This window comes from Equus asinus, chromosome 21 (assembly GCF_041296235.1).
Source record: "Equus asinus isolate D_3611 breed Donkey chromosome 21, EquAss-T2T_v2, whole genome shotgun sequence".
Lineage (NCBI taxonomy): Eukaryota > Metazoa > Chordata > Mammalia > Perissodactyla > Equidae > Equus > Equus asinus.
The window spans coordinates 95,499,691-95,519,432 of NC_091810.1; the positions used below are offsets into that span (position 1 = coordinate 95,499,691).

The 19,742-nt window shown below is 41.5% G+C and overlaps 1 protein-coding gene across 11 annotated transcripts in view; it reads left to right on the forward strand.

Moving 5' to 3' along the window:
- MED12L (mediator complex subunit 12L) overlaps positions 1-19,742 on the forward strand; it is a 312,345-nt gene that overhangs the window by 286,486 nt on the left and 6,117 nt on the right. For all 11 annotated transcript variants that reach the window (XM_070493672.1, XM_070493674.1, XM_070493670.1 and 8 more), the window contains 4 exons: positions 3,794-3,883; positions 5,506-5,735; positions 7,273-7,429; positions 11,320-11,400. In XM_070493672.1, coding sequence (XP_070349773.1) covers positions 3,794-3,883; positions 5,506-5,735; positions 7,273-7,429; positions 11,320-11,400 — 558 coding nt within the window. The remainder of the gene's footprint in view (positions 1-3,793; positions 3,884-5,505; positions 5,736-7,272; positions 7,430-11,319; positions 11,401-19,742) is intronic.

The following is a 19,742-nucleotide window of genomic DNA, read 5'->3' on the forward strand; positions in this document are numbered from 1 at the left end:
TATATTTGAGGATGATTTATTGAAAATTTTGAAAGTACTGGATGCCTTAATTTCAAATTAGCAAAAGGCCTTTGAGTCAACATGTCTTTGAGTTCAGATACTTCTCTTGTCTAATTAAAAAGAAAGCAATGAGAGAGAGAATTGTTCTTAGAAGGGCCAGGAAGGTGAGTCAGTATTGAACGGCACAGCTTTTTTTAGAGGTTTTTAGAAAGTGGACATTTTAGAAAATATAATGAATCTATTTTTCTTACACAGAGGCAAGCCCGAAGCAAACTACGTAAAAACAAACTAGAGCGACCATGTGTAGGCACTGACCTCAGGTAGCCATGTGGCAACGGGTCTCTGTAATTATCAGAATATCCCAGCTAACTGTGCCTTGTTCCCTTGGCATGTGTACATTGGGTACCTCATCCATGGGAGCTAGAGCCGGGGCACCAACATGTCTTAATTTTCTCTCCCAGTGATGTGCACAAAATCAAATGGCACCTGACTAGACACAAATATTCCATCAGAAACCAGCCTCCTGAACTATCCTTTGCACCCATAAAAATAGGAAGTTAATGCTGCCTCTGTTTCAGTGAAGCAGAATAAAGCTATCAGAGGAAATTTAGCTACTCCCCAGATATTAATGCAAGCAGAAAGAAGAAATCATTCGAATGATGGATGTAAAAATTAAATTAAAATTAAGTGTTCACAACAAAAGATGTTGCTAAAACATACGGGGCAATTGAAAAGCAGTTGGTAAACTAATTTGTGCTGAAATAGAAATCCTAATTTATCTCTGGAACTCTTGATTAACAGATAAACTAAATCTTAGATTTTCTTCACAGATATTTATTGAGCACTTACTGTATGCCAGATACCATGCTGGGAACTGGTTAAAAATAAATAAGACTTAGAAGGTCTTCAATAAGTAACAGATAAATGGATTATTTATAGCTAAGGTGACCATATGTCCCAATTTGCCAGGCATGGTCCCACTTTGCCCCTGTTGTCCTGGCCTGTCCCAGTTGGGATGATACATTATATAGACCCTTTTGATTTAATGCAGCAAAACCATCCCCACCACCATTAAAAAACTTTTCCTAAATACCGATCTTTAGTTTCCTGACTTATTCCCACATTATGGCCTTGTTTAGCATTTGTAAAATCTTTCAAGTTGCCACAGAACTTTTCTTAGTTTTCATTCTTTACACAATGGATTGAACAGTTTCTACAAATTGAAATAACGTGTTCCTAGCATTATTCTGGGAACAGCAAAGAAAAGTGGGAGGCCATTTCCGTTTTGCGGGAGAGACGGGTATTTTTCATTGAGGCCACATGCGGTGATAAAGCTGTGGGAGAGCACTTGCTGCGTGTAGCCCAGTTGGGGTGTTTGATTTTCTCAGGAAGGTATCGCGTAGCTGAATTGTTAGCTACTGTGCTTAAGGAGTGATTTGGGTGGTGGGAGGGAACATGTGTTCACAGATAAATAGTTTACCTTTAGACAAAAAATGGTTGACTGAGAATACATGAATTTTAGAGGGTAAAAAAGTGGATTTCAAAGTTTTTTTCCTTTTCTCCTTGCTTCTTTGGAAGTTAGTGTTTTTCCTTGATTGTTAACTTTGTGCTTTTTAAATGTAGAATAGTTTTTAATTCATTTAAGCCTCCATGATCTCATCTGTCATTTGCCAGGAAAAGAGCGTTGCCCAGGAGCTCAGCTATTTACCTTATTAGTATTCTGGGTTCCCCGACATGTATGTCATAGTTTGTTGCATGAGGTTTGTCAATAAGCAAAGGAAGAGCAACGAGTTAGAAAAGATCTGATTTGTGCATCTGCATGCAGCCGTCACATACAGATCACGTCTTGTTTCCCTCCCAGCCAGAACGGCATGGAGATTGTGGACTGTTTATGGATCTTGAGATTCTAACTCACATATAAACATTCATCTTTTTCCTTTCTGTAAAAATGATGGTATATTTGTCCCCACAAAGGAGCATATCTGTGTTTGAGAAAGGCCTCATCCGATGCTGTCGGGGAGCATTGGTTCGAAGAGTGGCCCTTAAAGATCTCAATGACTTAATGACTCCTTGCCATAGTGTTGGAAGATCAGAAGCCATTCGGCTACTCTAGCGGGGACAGTCATAGGCTCCAGATGGCCACACTGCCGTGACATGGGTTCTCATCGATAGAGTGGGCTCTTTGTCTTAGACTCAAGCAAATAGAGATATAATCGCTCTTAGGTTAATCAGCTAAAGGTTGAGAGTGTCTTCATGGCACCCTGTTCTGGAAAGTTAGATTTTTGTTGAAGCTGTTGTACACAGAGCCCATCGTAGATGCTCTGACAAATTTGTGTCTGGTCCATGAATGGGTGGATAGTCACCTTAGCAGAGGCTGGAGTTCCTCACATGCCCTCAGTGATATGGGGATCAGAGAAAGGACTTCACTGTCTGATAGGTACATTTGGTTTCAGTATCTCATTAACAAGTCTTAACAGAGATTCTCCTTTTAGTTTCTTATTGGGATGAGTTTAAGAGGCTTTGTCCCCGAAGAATAGACACCAGATGAGGATTTCTGTGTTTTCATCCTTAATATCACATATGGAGACACCTGGGCATCATGGAAAGAGCACTGGGCTTTGGAGCAGACTCGCCTGAGTTCAGATACTGGCTCAGCCAGGTCTCGATGGGCGAGCTTGCTAAGCTGCATCAGCTCTTTGAGCCTGGCTTTTCCTGTCTGAAGAAAATGGCGATGACGCTTCTCCCTGCAGCATTTCTGTGAGGAAATGGGAGGAAGAACAAGAAGCCTGATCCTCAGCCTATGAGATGCCTAATAATTGTTAGTGTTCTCCCTCTTATGCTAAATGTTTATCCCTTTCTCTGTGCTAGAAATATCTACACTACTTTCAAAGCACATTAAAATGGTTTTCTCTACTATAATTTAGCACCTTGTAAAAATGAGGACATCTTTTATATAAAACAGTAGTAAAATATCCCAGTATAAGCCCCATTCTTTATAATTAGTAAGTCTCGAAAAAACCTAGAGATGATCGGAGGCAAGGCCTCTTTTTATGATTATTACTTCAGGCTTCTGTGGAAGAGCTTCTGCCACCAAAACAAAAAGCACACAGCCGCTCTGATGAATGTGTTTATCTTCTGAAGGCCAAGACATATATTAAATAAGACTAGTGAACAGATGTTAATTGGTTATATTTTATATTCTAGTTGGTTGGAATTACATTTGCTATTAACTTACTATAAATTTTTAAAATTGTATTCTAATTGATCGTTAGAGTTATAGGAGGTACCAAGTTCATCCCTTGAATACTTGGCTATTTAGACAATTTTTAGGTCACTATGAAGAAGCTTTGTTAAAAAATCATGAAATTTGTATGTGCCACTGGTAGGTACCACCTGTGCTCTTCCTTTTTGGGCAGAGGATGGTGCAACCTTGTGGCTTCAGATTTCACGCTTAGAGACTCAGGCCTTCCCCTCTAGAGGCATTTGTGTCCTGGAGAGTACCAGAAAGCTGTCTCAGAGCCTCTCTGATGAGCAGACCGTTGGTTATTTGGCTTGTGTTTATATCTGTTATTGTTGGGGACACCTGTAGTCTTCTTGGGAATAAATGGTAAGTTCAACAGTCTCTTCACACATAGGAAATGAATGAGAAATCGTATTTAATGCAGGTTGGAAATCTGCAAGTTCTGTACTCACATAATAAGATTTGGCGTCATGGGTTGTTGGGGTTTTAGCCAGGGGCCAAGTCAAGCCCTTGCTGTAATGATCAAGAGTGCGCCTCCACTTTGTTTTCCAGGGCCAGCCGGGGGACCAGGCTGCTCTCTTTGCTGCACAGGCGCGGCCTTCCCCTCAGCTCCCCCAGTACCCAGGGCTGCAGCAAGCACAGGTACCACGTTTGCTTTGTAGATGCCACTGGGGGGTTTTAACGCTCTTTATTTGAAGTGAGAAACCAAGTAAGTAGGATATCAATTCCCTTGGGGGTCTAGAACTTAGTTACGTCTTCTGCTTGCAGGTTACAATAGACATTTCAAATGAGCATTACAGGTGATTGTCGAACAAGTCACTGGACTGATTAATTTAAAGAGCAGAAAACATTTTGGGAACTTCCTGAATTAAAAACATAAATAAATTCAAACCTCTCTGTTACTGATGATGGTAGATATTGAAATGCTTAACCGTCTCTGAGTGTTTTATGTTATAATGTACCATGATGTAAGTCATGAGTCAGTTTATCGTCTTCAAAGATAGCTTCCAAGAGGAGTCGTGGTGGAATAAGATGATAATTGGCCTTGGAATCAGACCTTGCACAATTCCTGACAACTTACCAGCTATGTGACATTGTGCAAGGTCCTCTGAATCTTGGTTTCCTTCTCTGTAAAATGAGGATTTAAGACAACCTATGAAACTAGCATGGCACCAGATACGCGGTAGCTGCTCAACAAATGATGGGCTTGCCTTAATACAATGCACATCTGGAGCTATTTTTTCAGACAGTTCTGTTATTTCTTCCTCCATATACTTTTACTCTATCCCTCTCACAATGAGGAGCCTGGGGGTGGCCGTCCCCACTGTGTCCACCGTAAGAGGAGAGCCGAGATGGCCTCCATAGGCACTGAGCCCTGCAGTCTGTGTTCATTCCTGCTGCTGCTGGGGGTTCACTGCACGTTACTGTCTGCCAACTCAGAGCCGTTCAACGACCTTGACACGTGGTGCTTGGAGGATCTGAAGAGCTGTCACCTTCTGCTTTAATCAGCATTCTGTTCTGTAAATTGTAGATGGTGATCCAGCAGAACCTCAGGTTTTTCTTTTACGTTAAGTGTCAGGATTTAGAAAAACAGGCACTCATATGTTAACATTGAATAGAAAACTAAGTATTCAGGATATTGGTAGAGTGCTGAAATGGGCTGTGGTCGAACCAAGACTAGAGGCTGTTGAATAGTCACAAATCACACCCTTGCTCTCTGGCTAAGGTATTAATTGGGGGTTTTTTGCTAACTGGTTAGTTACTACAGGCACACTTCTCAGATTTGAGGAGGTGTTGTCACATATCAGGACATAAATCCATTATTTTAATTTACATTGAGCATGGTAGCTGTTCTGACTCATTTTGGAAATGACATTAATGATGCTTGGGATCTGTTGAACATTGATGTCATCTGTGCACTAAAGATATGGATGTTTGCCTGTTTCTTTCTATACAGAAACATGCCCTTCCTTGCCTCAAAATAAGCACCTCATCTTAAAACTAACCTCTTAACCAAATGAGGATTCATTTTTTTTAAATTGCATTTTCTGGCAAATCATTATACAACTGGTTCATTCTATAGCTTTCCAGCTAGCCTCTCTGCCTCCATAGCAGTCCTTCTCATATTTGGAGTCATAGGAGCCTTTGAGAACAGTGAATTTTAGGAGGCTTCTCCTGGGTTTGTCTTTGACCCATTTATGTTAACAATGGGAAAGCCAGTGGTACATGGAAATGTTGACTTCACTCCTTATGTCTGCCTACAGACCATGCCCCAGGGCTACACGATGTATGGAACCCAGATGCCTTTGCAGCAGACCCCACAGCAGCAGGCTGGCAGTGTGGTCCTGTCCCCGACCTATAACTCCAGAACTTATCCAGCCGCACATTCCAACCCGGCGCTCATGGAAAGACTCAGGCAGATGCAGCAGCAGCCCAGCGGCTATGTCCAGCAGCAGGCGTCGCCCTACCTGCAGCCCTTGACTGGCTCTCAGAGGTGATACATGTGGAAATAAGGATTGCAGTAACAGACACTCACGTTCTTGTCTTTGTTATGCTTCTCTAGGGCGTGACGCTTTATGTTGTTTTTATGAGCTTGTGTACTTGCATGTAACTTGCATCGTGCCATCTCACTTTTAGGAGCGTCCAGATAGAGACTGAGGGTAAGCAGTGCTCTGCCTGGTGCATTTCATTCAAGGCCCCTGTAGCTTGATTGACGTCTTCCATAGTGTGGCTGCAGTATTTTTAGATGACACCACTATGTTCTTTTTTTTGTCCTCTTTTGAAAAAGCTTTTTGGCTAAAAATATCTAAGATAAAAAAACGTTGATTCTTGTTAGCAGTGCCTTACTAGAACTATGTAGATCAGAGCCACGAAGTCTGTGGTTGCAATACTCGTTGTGCGTGGTGCCCATAAGTTTTGTTACACCTTAACTTCTGTGTTTTTCACTTCAGGGAGGGTTGGCAAAACAGGATCATGAAAGCCTTTTTGGTTCTTGCTTTAATCAGATCCCTTAGACGTGGTGGAGGACTACACTGCCCATTATAGTAACCGCCAGCCACGTGTGGTTATTTAAATTTAGACTAATTAAAGTTCAATTAGGAATTTAGTTCCTTGGTCCTGCTAGTCACATTTCAAGTGTTCAGTAGCCACGTGTAGCCAGCAGGGCCAGCTTAGAAGATGTGCGACCTATGCAGGCGCACAGGCCACTGTGTGTAAGAGGGTCTCGAGCTTGATTTAATGTCCCACTGTCACCCTCTTAAAATTCTTCTTAACTTTTGACCAGGAAGCCCTGCAATTTTGTTTTGCACTGAGACCCAAAAATTATGAAGCTGGTCCTGGTGGCCAGTGGCTGTTTTATTGGACAGCACAGATGTAGAACGTTCCAGTCATCATAGAAAATCCTATTGGACAGCGTTGATCTAGGAAAATTGTTTCATGGGAAATTTTGTGGTCTCTCAGACAGCAGCCTAACTCCACGTGTTGTCATCAGTGGCTGTGCGTCCGCTCCAAGTTATCACCATTTGGAAAGTGGGCGAGGTTGATGGTATTTGGGAAAATAAATTTGGAAAACGCTCATGATATTTATTATTTTTCTAATAAGTGGAAGCATAGCCTATTGCGTACAAACTTTAGAGCCCCACCCTCTGGATTTAAATCCTGCCGTGCCATTGCTATCTGAGCATCTTTGCGAAGTTACTTCTTTAGCTCTCTGTTTTCCCATTTTAAAGTGGGGAGAACAAAACCACTTCCCTCACAGGGCCACTACGGGGAGTAAATGAAATAACGCATTTCGGACTCTTACCACGGTGCCTGCTCCAGAGGAAATGCTCAGTTGATGTCACTTATTATTAAATTTTTAAACAGTAATTGGTACGTGATTGTATTTTTACCTTCAGTGGTAGGCACACTTGCTGTCCTTTTCAAGTGGTCCATCCATCCCCAGGAATCCAGATTTTCTTAACCACCAGCCTTTATTAAAGGTCTGACAGTGTGCCTGGGCCTGAAAACAAGCTGTGTTCTTCTTGGTCCAGACTGAACCATCAGTCGCTTCAGCAGAGCCCACTGGTGGGCGGAGGAATCGACGCGGTGTTGACTTCCACACACCCAAGCCTGCCCTCCGTGCCCCTGCCTCAGGACCCGATGAGACCCAGACAGCCGCAGGTCCGGCAGCAGCAGAGGCTCCTCCAGGTACGGGGCTGGGAGGTGAGGGCAATGCATGATGAGTCCTCAGCAGTCCCAGGAAATGATGGGCACTTCATTTTATTGCTAAGTTCTAAGGAACCCTGTGTATTTGACACTAGGAGCTAGATTGGTGCAATTTAGCTCCAAGTTGGCAAAGGTCTTCCTCTGACCTAGCATCTACCAGGTCATGGGCAGGGAGTGCATCTTGCAGAGCATCCTTCCTCTTTTGCAAAATTTCTTATGTTTTTTTTTTTAAATAAAATTGAGCTGTCTAGAGCTTTCATCAGATTCCTAGAGGGGTCTGAAGTCCAAAAAAGTAGGATATTTCAAAGGGATATTTCCTCTTGGCTGTGTTAGAATCCACAGAGCTATCCTTCAATTACTGGATATAAATATTTCAGTCTCCTAGATAAAGCGTTCCTCCCCTTGACACATTCTTGCTTCTAACTTCCTCGTTTAGGAAATATAGGCTATTGTGTTCACCTGTTCCGTTTATCTCCATTGCTGTCAAGCTTGTCCTGTTGTTGGATTGGAGATTGTCTGATGAGTCTGGACAGGGGACTCTAATCTTATCAGCAATCCAACTTGAGATGCACTGTCATTTTATGTGTTACTAAGAAAGAAAAAAAAACAGTACAAAAATGGAGAGTCTAGTAGAGCTGGTTTATTCTCTTGGGTGAGGTCAATGAGAAACAAACCTGTCATGCAGAAAAGGACAGCAAAGCAACTTGCGTGTCTCAGCTTTGACGCTGGAAGAGGGAAGAAAAACTATCTTCCCTGAGAATGTGAACCAAAGCTCCAGTGGATTTGAGGTTTGATTCATGGTGATCCAAAACATTCCTGTTGGCAGTGCCCCAGGGGACGGACAGAGCTGTACAGATCCTCTGGAGCTGGGCTTCACAATTGTAAGGTGCCATTACTTGTAAGATGCCATTAGTTGCATCCCAATTTTTACCTGTTAAAATGTAAAAAAGTTGTATCACAAAATTGGTAACAAACCTTAACTGGTTTGCAGGGAGTGTGGGCTCCTGATGTCCAGTCCCACTCATTGTATTGTCGATGCAAATAGCCCATAACCGGCCTATAAATCAAAATTAGGTTGAGTTTATTATGAGCCAGAGTGAGGATTATAACCCGGGAAGGCCTTAGTAGGTGTTCTGGAGAAGCGTGCGTTTCAGTACAGTCTTATATCTTTTTAGAACAAAGAAGATACATTAAACACACCCAGGATACGTTTTCAAAGAGGTATTCAGTTGCAAGTTAGCAGGTCAGCATGACTGTGATGCCAGGAAAGGGACGAATCCAGGCATTACCAATAGGGCGTAGCAGCGGAAGTCTTCATTTTTATCTTAAGAGAGTCCATTCCTTACTTTAATGGATAAGCAGATGTATAATGTCTGTTTGATGGGCCGTAAGTCAGGCTTTCTAGCTCAAGCCAAATCAGTTTTGAACTTGAATAGTTACCCCATATACCTCAATATGTCTCTTGTCAGTATAGACGATATCTCCAACATAGGAAAAACCCCTTGGATCATCAAAAGTAAAATGGAAATAATTATAGTGCCTATGTCTTAAATGTGTAGTGAGAATTAAATGTGAAAATGCAAGTAAAGCCCCCATTTGGTAATAATACTGTTAATATTACCATTAATATGACTATTAATACTCAATAGTGATATTCTTAAGTCAAAATAACTTTTTTCCACATTGTGAGGATATGTTTCAAAACTTTTTAGGATTGATATTTAAAGTTTTTAGTTCCTTCTGTTTTAAAATTTTTCATTTCCAAATCACTGAGGAAAGTTATTACATTGTTTATTTACCACTTCCTGTCTTACACTGGTGTTTTTTAAGGCTGCAAGTTTTGAAAGCTTTCTCTATTAGTTAATAAGTACTTTTTATCCCAATTAACATAATGTATCCTTCTGGTAATTTTTTCATTACCAGTGAAAGAATTGGAGATAAAGAAAAGTGATTTACTTCTGCATGAGAATTACACTTATTCCTTTTTTGGTGACTGACCTCACCCATAAAGGAACAAATTAATAATTATTGCAGGGAGGAAGCATTTCCTCTACCACTCTAGATCCTTCTGGCCAGGCTATGAATTAAATTGACACGAGACAGAATAACAGGAGAAAATCAAACAAAGCTTTATAACATGTGTACACGGGAGACACTCAGGAAAACTGAGCAACTTGCCAAAATGGCAGAAGGTCTCATCTTAAATACCATCTTCAGCTTAAAGGCAGAGGAGGATGTTGGGGGTGGGGGAGTCAGTTATGGGAGATCACCAGACAAGTACAGTAAACAAGAGTAAGGTTATTATGCAGATTTAAGTCCTTGCCTTCCGAATTGATTAAGAGTCTCTAGAGATAAGGTCATCCCCCCTTCTTCCTGGTACAGAGAGGGAGACACCCTTACAGATGGCGATTTCCCTTACAAATATAAATGTCTCTTAACAAAGGGTAAGTAGATTCTACTTTTCAGAGTTTCTTTCCTGGCTGCAGTTTTTAAAAGTAATTAGGGGTCCGCCCGGTGGCACAGTGATTAAGTTCACACGTTCCACTGCAGTGGCCCGGGGTTCTCACCACTTTGGATCCCAGGTGCAGACCTATTCACCACTTGTCAAGCCATGCTGTGGCAGGCATCCCACATGTAAAGTAGAGGAAGACGAGCACGGATGTTAGCTCAGGGCCAGTCTTCCTCAGCAAAAAGAGGAGGATTAATGGCAGATGTTAGCTCAGGGCTAATCTTCCTCAAAAAATAAAAAAAATAAGAATAAATTAAAAAATAAAAGTAACCAGCCCAAAATAATCCTCATGCCAAAGAGACACATTTTGGGGTGGCCAATTCCAATCCCCCACATTATGAAATTAATAATTATGAAAAGTAAAACATTATGAAATTGGGTTGTTTTTCCTTGGAAGAGTTCACAGTGTGCCAAATGGGGAGTTGGGTCCACAATGCAACCACCATCATTCATGTTGGGAGTGACCCTGTCCAGCCCTGGTCTAGGATTACATACCCAGGATCAGTGTCACTTAGTGAGAAATGCCATCCAGCAATAGCTATTTATTACCTTGCCCTAAAGAAGATAAATAAATTGGGCGATAGTATGCAAACCAAGTTGGAAAATGCAAAGAATGAAAAGTAATCTGGCACCAACACCAAGAAGAAGGTTTTGGGTGGAGGACACTTTAAAGGTCATTGAAACAAACGACCTATTAATATTTTCCTCTCTGTCCCACCTGGTGTAAGTCTAGTCTGTGTTTCTTCTGTGACTTGGAAATATTTTCCAAGAGCTATGATCTGAGCCATCTATGTCACAGACACAATTTATGATTTTATTCTGGTAATTTATACGAGAACTTCCCACGTCTACATCTTCCTTTAAAAAAAAAATTCTAATCTCAAGAGTTCTTCAAGAACAACTCCTCTCTCCTCTTCCTCCTCCATCTTCATTTTCATCTTCCTTTAAAAAAAAATCTAACCTTCAAGAGTTCACGCAGATGTCATAGGAAAGAGAAGATAAATACTGAGCAGCCCTTGTCTAACCTGGTGGTATAAGGTAGCATAAAATGTGGGAGAGCAAATGACATGGAAGGAGTTGAAACAGTAAGTGCGAAGGATGTAGGGCGGTGTGGACAGTGAGCACCGTGGCTACCTGTGGAGGAGAGCCTCAAGGTCGGCGGGGCTGGGAAGGCTCCCTGGAGGAGAAGATTTCAGTCTTGCCCTTGAAAGATGCACAGTGTTTGGCAAGGCAAAGGTGGAGGAGGCAGATGTATATTATTTTTGTTGCAGCAAAATAATTAGAGAAAAGGTACGTGGGGGGAGGAGATGCGCATGATATTAACCCCTGCGCTGACCTGTATAATCCTCTTCTTTCTTTCTAGATGCAGCAGCCCCAGCAGCCCCCACAGCCCCCACAGAGTCAGACCCTCAGTCTCCAGGCCATGCAGCCCCAGCAGCCCTTGGTAAGGCCTGGGGTTTTGGAATCAAACATGGGCGTTCTCTTTAAAGGCGGGTTGCAGCTTTCATGTCCCATAAGATTGTTAAAAATTGAAATAGCTTAAAGGTGCCCTAGTGGTTTTTCCCTATAACTTTATCAGAGTAGGATTGTGGTGTTGTATTCAGCCTATTTGTTTTCATAGAAACGTATAAATATTTGAGGTTCGGTAATTTCTATACCATTTTTCCTGTTCATGTTTTTTTCAGACTTTTCCATGGACTAAAATACTTATATTCAGACACCAAGTTTTTTTCTAAACAATGTTAAAATGATAATTTACTATATATATATATATATGTTTAGAAGATGATCTAACTTTACTCTGAATTTTTACTATAATCTCAAAGAAACCATGAGAGTTTTCACTGATGTAAAAGAAACACCGATTTCAGCCCGTTAGCATTTGCTACAAGAATCTTCGCGTAATTCGTAGTCGTACAGTTCCCCGCTCTGGCGTTGAACGGTCATATGCTTGGCGTCAATCGGCGTTTTCTAAGCCTGGGTAATGGACAACAGGCTTTCCTTTTGCAGGGGCCATATCCCGGCTTTATTTTTCACTTACTATAGTTTTTTTAAATTGCCTCTCTTTCTATTTACTTAAATGTGTTCTAAAAAAGGAGCATTTTATCACTACCATCAGTGGTCACATCACTTGCTCCATATTGGAAATATCTGTAAAAGTAAATGCTTGCTCCAAAGGTCACTCAGCGACATGAATTGTGGGAGTGAGTACTTACTACCCATGATGAGCTGGCCACCACACGTGTCTCAGGCCTGGGAAAAACTCCTGGTGTTGACTCTTTAAGACAGGATTTGAAAGATAGATGGTTTCACAACTTGTAGTAAGAGGGAACAGCATGGGCTATAGTATGTTTGGAGGGGTCACAGTAGAGTTCGGTGGCAAAAGACTGATGACGATGCCCAAACAGGACTGCTAATGGGACACGGGCAGCTGAACAGGCATTCTCAGGCGCACTTCACAAGCCTCTGCCTTGGCCAGTTTGATCTCCATTTTTAAGGAAATTCTCCTTTATCATGGCTCTCGTTTTTTTAGCTCTGATTTTGTTTTTGTTTTTTAATGCATCTGTGACATTTATTGCAATCCACCTTAAAAAAATCCTTTTTCAAGTGGACACAATATGTAAACATTCAGACTGCCTACTTTCTTTATGGGCAGAGGTGTTCTAGCAGGGATTGGCGGACTGACTGACGCTCGTGGAAGGGTCGCCTTTGGATGGGGTCTGCTACCTGAGCCGGCTGTCTCACCTGAGAATGAGATACAACTGTGTATTATGAAATAATTTCAAAGTAACAGAAGAGTTGCAAGAATAATGCAAAGAATTGTGATAAACTCTTCACCCAGATTCACTAAATAATATTTTGCCACATTTGCTTTATTATTCTCTCTACAGATACAATACACCCCTTTACTCCAAATACTTGTAATTTTTCAAGAACAAGGGTATTCTCTTACAAAAACATGGTACAATTATTAAAATAAGGAAGTTGAACATTAATACAGTGCTACAATCTGTACATCTTTTGCAAGTTCTGCCAATTGCACCGGTAATGTCCTTTATTGCTGGTTTTTTTCCAGTCTAGGGTCACGCTTTGTATTTAGCCTTCCTGTCTTTTTACTCACCTTTAATCTGGAACAATTCTGTGCCTTTTCTTTGTTTGTTTTGTCTTCAGATGTTGACATTTTTGAGGTGTATAGGATAGTTATTTGTAGAATGTTAGTCTGGTTTGTCTGATGTTTCCTTGTGATTAGATTCAGATTATGCACTTTTTGGCAGGAATATCACAGGGGCGATGTGTCTTTCTCAGTGTGTCACATTAGGGTATCCATTACGGGTTAATCCATTACTTTAGTCTCCTTGTTTAGGTGATGGGGTAGGTTTCTCCACTGTACAGTTATTGATCCTTTTGTAATTAATAAGCAATTCATGGGGCTAGTTTGATACAGTCTAACTGCCCTTTTACTCGTCAGATGTTCACCCATTAGTGTTAGTGTCTATTAAAATTATCCTTGCCTAAATCCGTTTTTACTCTGGTGGTGGAAAAATGATGATTTGCTAACACTGTTGTTTTTTCTGCCCTTAACCGTTGGTCTTCTCTTTTAAGGAAGAGCTTTCCCTTCTTCCTCATTTGTCTGCCTCTCCCTAAGTTACGTTTTAAATAGGATGCCTAACATCTAACTCTCAGATTATGAAGTGTGCACCTTCTGGGAAGAGGTAATCCCTCCTGTAACTTTACCCAGTATTCTGTAGTTGCATATGGCACCAATTAGATTAAGTTTGGCAACTTACAAGTTCACTTTGCACTAAGTATATTACTCTATGAGGCAGTAAAAGGCTTGCAGGATCCCTGCTCTTTTGTTTCTAGATACAGCAAAAGAATTGGTGGTATTCTGACAGGAAGCCGAGACATAAATGATAACGCATCTGCAAATTATGTCATGTGGAGTGTTTGGAATATTTGATGTTGACGTGGCAAATCCTCAGCCTTTTTTTCTTTCTAGTTTAAAGCAAATCCTTCTTATGCCGTAGTGCTCACGTTAGCAGCAGAGGATTACGTAAAGAACTGGGAGAAATAACTGCAGTATAAGTATACCTTTCCAGAGACTTTATGCATCTTCATAAATGAGCACCTGACTAACTATTATACATTAACTTGAGAATTATAACTTCTTTGACTAGCCATTGCTATCAAGGAAATGGTTACATGATCCTACTTTAACAAAAAAGCAAAAATTAAATGTAGGACTGCCTCCATTCCTTCTGAGTACATCATAGTACGGTATTGCATGTTTTTAGCTGGTTTTTCACTGATTCATATATGTAAATGTCTTGCATATGAAATACGCATATGTGGCTCACAAATAAATCTATACAGACACTTAACCTATATATTTAAATTTATTTATAGTAATCTATGTATTTTTTCTATGTATTTAAAATCTATATATTTAATCACACAGATGTATAAGTGCCATCCTAAGACTGTGTGAGTTTTACTTTTCAAAAATGTTCACTTTAATTTGTGGGCACATACCCTTACAAAATAGTTAATAATTTCAACAAAAGAACTTGAATTGGATTAACATCCGCAATTAAGCAGACATTAACAGCACCTTCGTTAGTCTTTCTCTTTGGCCTTCCTCCACCAATTATTAAACGTTCTTTTAGTTGGTTTATAATGTAATATGTAGGAAACATATAAAATGTTAAGGGTGTAAAATCAGTTTTATTCTTAGAGAATGATGCTACATAAGCACAGCTGGTACCTGAAATGTTAACAGTTATTTTGAGTAGGGTAAAAAAATAAACATTTGAGTCTATGACAAAGTTAAATCTATGGGGCTGAGGTGGAGAATGTCTCTGAACTTCTTAATTATAATCTGAAGCAGAGGATCAGCTGGTGCGGCATTGAGAGGAGAGTCTGTCCCCATGTTCCACTAGAATTAAATCATTTCTAATATAAGGGAATTTAATATCTTTCTACTCATCTAATAGTTGAATAAATACTTAATAAGTTTATTATGCGTAAAGAATAGATATCAAATTTCTTCAATTTTGACTTCTAAGACAGTGTTGAAGTTTTTTAATGCAGTAGGTTGTATTTCACTCTCTCACTTAAAATACTTCCGTCCCAGGAATTGGGGAGGTGAGTCAGAACATGGCCCATGATGTTTCCCCATTGTGTTCATAGGAACGTGATTCCAGAGAATCAGCAAGCTCCATTACAGCAATTTTAATGGATGGTGAAGTAGGCTTTCCATGGTGTATTGTTTTTTTAAGCTGAAATTTTTCATGGCTGCCCTGAGAAGCACGGTATCTTATTTTGATGGTTAGAGCACTATATATAATCTAGGCAGCGATTATTTGTACAAAGACAGGAATATTGTATATGTCATAAGTCTTAGGACGGGCCAGGAAATTTAAAACGTCGCTTGGATAGATTTCAGATAATGTCAGAATTAGCTGTTAGGGACATAGTCAATGGTCTTAGATTTTTACATTTTTGTAATTAGGTTTTTTTTAGCATACTTGTTTACATATACTGTTAAGTTTGTTAATATCGTCGCCGAGTTTGTCATTTTAAATAGCTGTGGATCAGTCGTCATGTTGCTCTGCCGTCATTGGCTTAACCGCCCCACCCACTGTTGATCATTTAGATTGTTTCCAGTTTCAAAAACAGTGCTTCTAGGATGTTTTGATATATATATTCTATTTCTCTCTTTTTGGTATTCTCACGATAAAAGAAAATAGAAGTGTAAGAAAAAAGGTACCTCTCCTTGTATCTCTTCAGAACAGCAGTAGCCCAAAGCCTCAGCAGTAATAAGAAAAATTTTGTATTTCTTTTTATCTTTTAGTAGCGTTTCTTTTCTCGTTAGTTCCGCTAAGATTTATTGCATGCCTTATAAATATCTTTTTTTATTTTTGAGGAACACTAGCCCCGAGCTAACATCTGCTGCCAAATATCTTTATGTTTACTATCAACATCTCCAGCTGGTCCTGTTCTTGGTACTGGCCAGCGCTCTTCCTTCTCTGTGTCTGCCTTGCTGGGGCAGAGGGTAAGCTGGCTGCTGAGGAGAAGCAGCTCTGACTCATTCGGGTCTGACTCATGCCTCATGCCAGCTGCAGGGGAGTGGGTAGTGGTCACACAGCCACCGCCCTCCCCATGACTGGCCGTCCCGCTCTCTGGTGACAGGCACACTTCCCCCAGCAAGTGCTGCTTCAGCCTGTATGGTGGAGGTCATGGAGCTCACCTGCGGAGGGCCAGGTGTGCTCCCTGACACCACAGGCTGGAGCCACAGGAGCGAGGGAAGGGGACCTGCTCATGGAAGCCGTAGAGGAGCTAGAGGGGTCGCATTAGTTTGCTAGGGCTGCCCTAACAAGCACCACGGGGAGCTTACACAACAGAAAGGTTGTCTCTCCGTTCTGGAGGACAGGAGTCCAACCAAGGTCAAGGTGTCAGCAGAGCTGGTTCCTTCTGAGGCCAGGAGAGCGAAATCTGCTCTGTGCCTCCCCGCCCGCCTGGCTCCTGGTGGCTTACTGGCGATCTTTGGCATTCCTTGGCTTGAAGAAACATCACCCCCATCTCTGCCTTCACCTTCTCATGGCATGCTCACACTGTCTGAGTTTGTGTCTACATTTTCCATTTTTGTAAGGATACCCGTCCTCTTGGATCGGGTCCCACCCTAATGACCTCACTTGAACTTGGTTACCCCTGTAAAGACCTGTCTCCAAATGAGGTCACATTCTGAGGTACTGAGGGTTAGGATGCCATCGTATCTTTTTGGAAGAACATAATTCAACCAGTAACAGAGGTCAAGAAGAGCGTGAGGAGTCTGGGAAGCCTTGATGCAGGAGCTCGGACGCAGTGGAAGACAGTAGGGTTTGACTCCCCGCTCTTTGACTGACCCCTTGTTGGTCTGTCCCCTTGTTGACAGCAGCAGCTGTGACGTGTGGGATGATGATAGTCAACACCCACGTGGGCAGTTGGTCACTGCTATAAAAAGTGTACCGAGGACTCAGAACTTAGAACAGAGATTGGGGATTTTTCAAAAAGTGGCCTCAGAAAACAGCGCTTTTCTGTGAAAAGAGCAAGAAAGTGTAAGAAAAGCCATGCTTACAGATTAAATCTGGTGTTGGCTTATGATCCATGCCTGTGTTGTCATTTGCTCACTTTAATTCCTTTTCTGTGAAGGAAGAACATCTAGAAAGAGAAACTGGGTGCCCTTGCTGGAAAATTCTATTTGGCCCAAATTATAGTTCTTGACTTGAAAAATAGTTTTAAAGCTTGTGAGTTGTTATGATTAACTCAAGTAAATATGTTAACAGGCTGTGATCTTTTCTTTAAAATTGTTTCCAGCTTTTAAGAAGATAGCATTTACTCCATTCTGCTGTATTGTTTCTTTTCATCTTAAACTCGGGCTGGCCTCGTTGTATGCTCACAGAAAGCTTTAAAATATTGGCGTTTTAAATTGACTGCCCCTCATGTCAGTATCATATTACATTGCATATATGCCTTGTAAAAATATGCATAATGGCAGCAATAGTTACATAAACAATTGCATTAACTTTTAGTCAAAGATCACATGTGAAACCATCATAGTCTTCCTCAAAAAATTCTTATGTTCCATTCAGGGAAATTGAGAAATTTTTCAGAATGTCTCTGGAATTTAGAAGTAGCTGGATAGTATTCTCCTTTTCAAATGAAGAAATTAGATCCAGAGGTTTATTAAGCCATGTTGCTTCCCTTTGCATGAATTGGGAATTTTTTTCTTTTGCTCTTTAAAGGAAAAGGAGAAGTAATATTTATAGAAGGAAGATGTGGAAGATGTTCTTGGAGATTTTTGGTAGCAGGACAGATACATTTTATTTTTTTTCACTAAAAAACTGACACTGTGCAGATCAAAAACAAAAAAATGACTGCATGCAAGTTAATCGTTAACTTGCAGGTAATTGGGTACTAAACACTCTGGAATCCATCGGCTGCCGGTCCTCTCTGAGTGTACCACCTGCGAGTGGAGATGCCCGAGCGCCAGTATTTCTGGCCAGGCTCAGTGCTACTGATGAATGAAGGGTTGTGTCCATTCGTGAGAGGACCTGAAAGTGGCTGTGGACTCTGTCAGTGGAAAGTGCAGGCTTGGAAGAACATCGCCTCAGTGCTTTGTTCTTTTGCTCACCGGGTGTGTGCTCCTGGGTTGTTGCTAGAGCAGGAAGCTCCTAGCTGTCAGGAGGCAGAGACAGTGTTTTACTCACTTTGGTGTCCCCGGAACCCAGGAAAGTGCCTGGATCTGGATAACTATTGTTGAATGACTCATTTGTCAAATGTCATAGCAGTGAAGAAAAAAACCCTGCACGTTATGCGTTAGTAAAGGAAAACACGGTTCAGAAGGCAGGACCTCTGCCCAGCGGCAGCCACCTCTGCTGGTCAGCACCGCCAGCATCTGCTGCTCCCACGGGAAGGACCCGCCCTAAGCAGTCAGCTTTTCTGAGACAGAGAAGACTGAGTGATGTTGATTTAAATAGAAATTACTAGTTAGTAATGCACTTTTGTTCCTTAGTGATGACTGAGCAGAAAGATGAACACTTCTTGAATAAATGTGTCTTCAAATGCTTGAGAGAACAGGTGATAGCTTGAGCTGATCTTGGAAGGATGAGTAGAGGTTCAGGAGGGTGTAGGGCAGGCAGAAAGGGGGAGGGAGGGTGTTCTAGGAGGAGAGATTAACGTCTGCAAAGGCACAGAGGTGAGAGAAACCCTGCTCATCTCCCGTCTGGAGAGAGTCCAGGAAAATCTTTCCCTCTTCATTGATCACATTTAAGCAGGGAATGCTAAACATGCACAGACTGTGACTTTTAGGACTTCTGGTAAACCTCAGTTGACTTATTTATTGACCTGTTTTGGTAAATTGAAAGTTCCAGTTCCCCACAGGGATGATTCTAAAACCTAGGCAACCATGAGGCCACCAGGGGGAGCCCTTTAAAAAGACAGATTTCCAGCGAATTTACCTGAGAAAGTCTAATTGAGGAAGTCTGGAGAGGAGCCTTGGAGGGTGACTCTCCATCCCCCCGAGGGCTTTCTGCTTCCTCAGCTATATACAGGCCCGTTTCTGGCAGGAGTTCAGTGACAGGGTTTGAAATGCTCAGCAGTGAGGTTCCTTGTGGGGGACGGGGTGCCCTCTCCTTGCCCAGCAGGAGATGCTCCAGAGACAGGGAGACTGCAGGTGGGGGCTGCCTGCTGCAGCCACATACAGGTGTGGGCGAGCTGCAATCTGTGTGGGGGGGCCTTGGAAGAAATGGTGGTGAAACGCCCCAGCTGAGAAGGCTGTAGCTGGTCTCAAGTTTCTTGGCCTCAGAACCCATTCACAGTCAAAAACATCATGGAACCGAAGAGCTTTCGTGTGTCTACTAACATTTACCATATCAGAAATTAAAACGTAAGTATAAACGATATTCATTTAGTAATTTATTCTAAAATAAACTCATTGCATACTAACAGAAATAACATTTTTATGAAAAAATTGGTGTATTTTTCAAAGTAAAATATTAGAAGAATGACATCGTTTTCCATTTTGGAAATCTTCTTGAACGTCCGCGTTAATAGAAGACAGGCAGTCAGTGCAGTGTCACGCGTGGTGTGGCCTCTGGAAAACCGCCCTGTGCCCTGACCATAGAGTGAGAGTGAGAACAGCAAAGCATGCCTTAGCATTACGAGGAAAATGATGCTGACCTGGCAGATACCCCAGTAGTCTTGGGGTCCCCTCAGGGATGTTCTTTATGAGGCCATCTAGCAGCC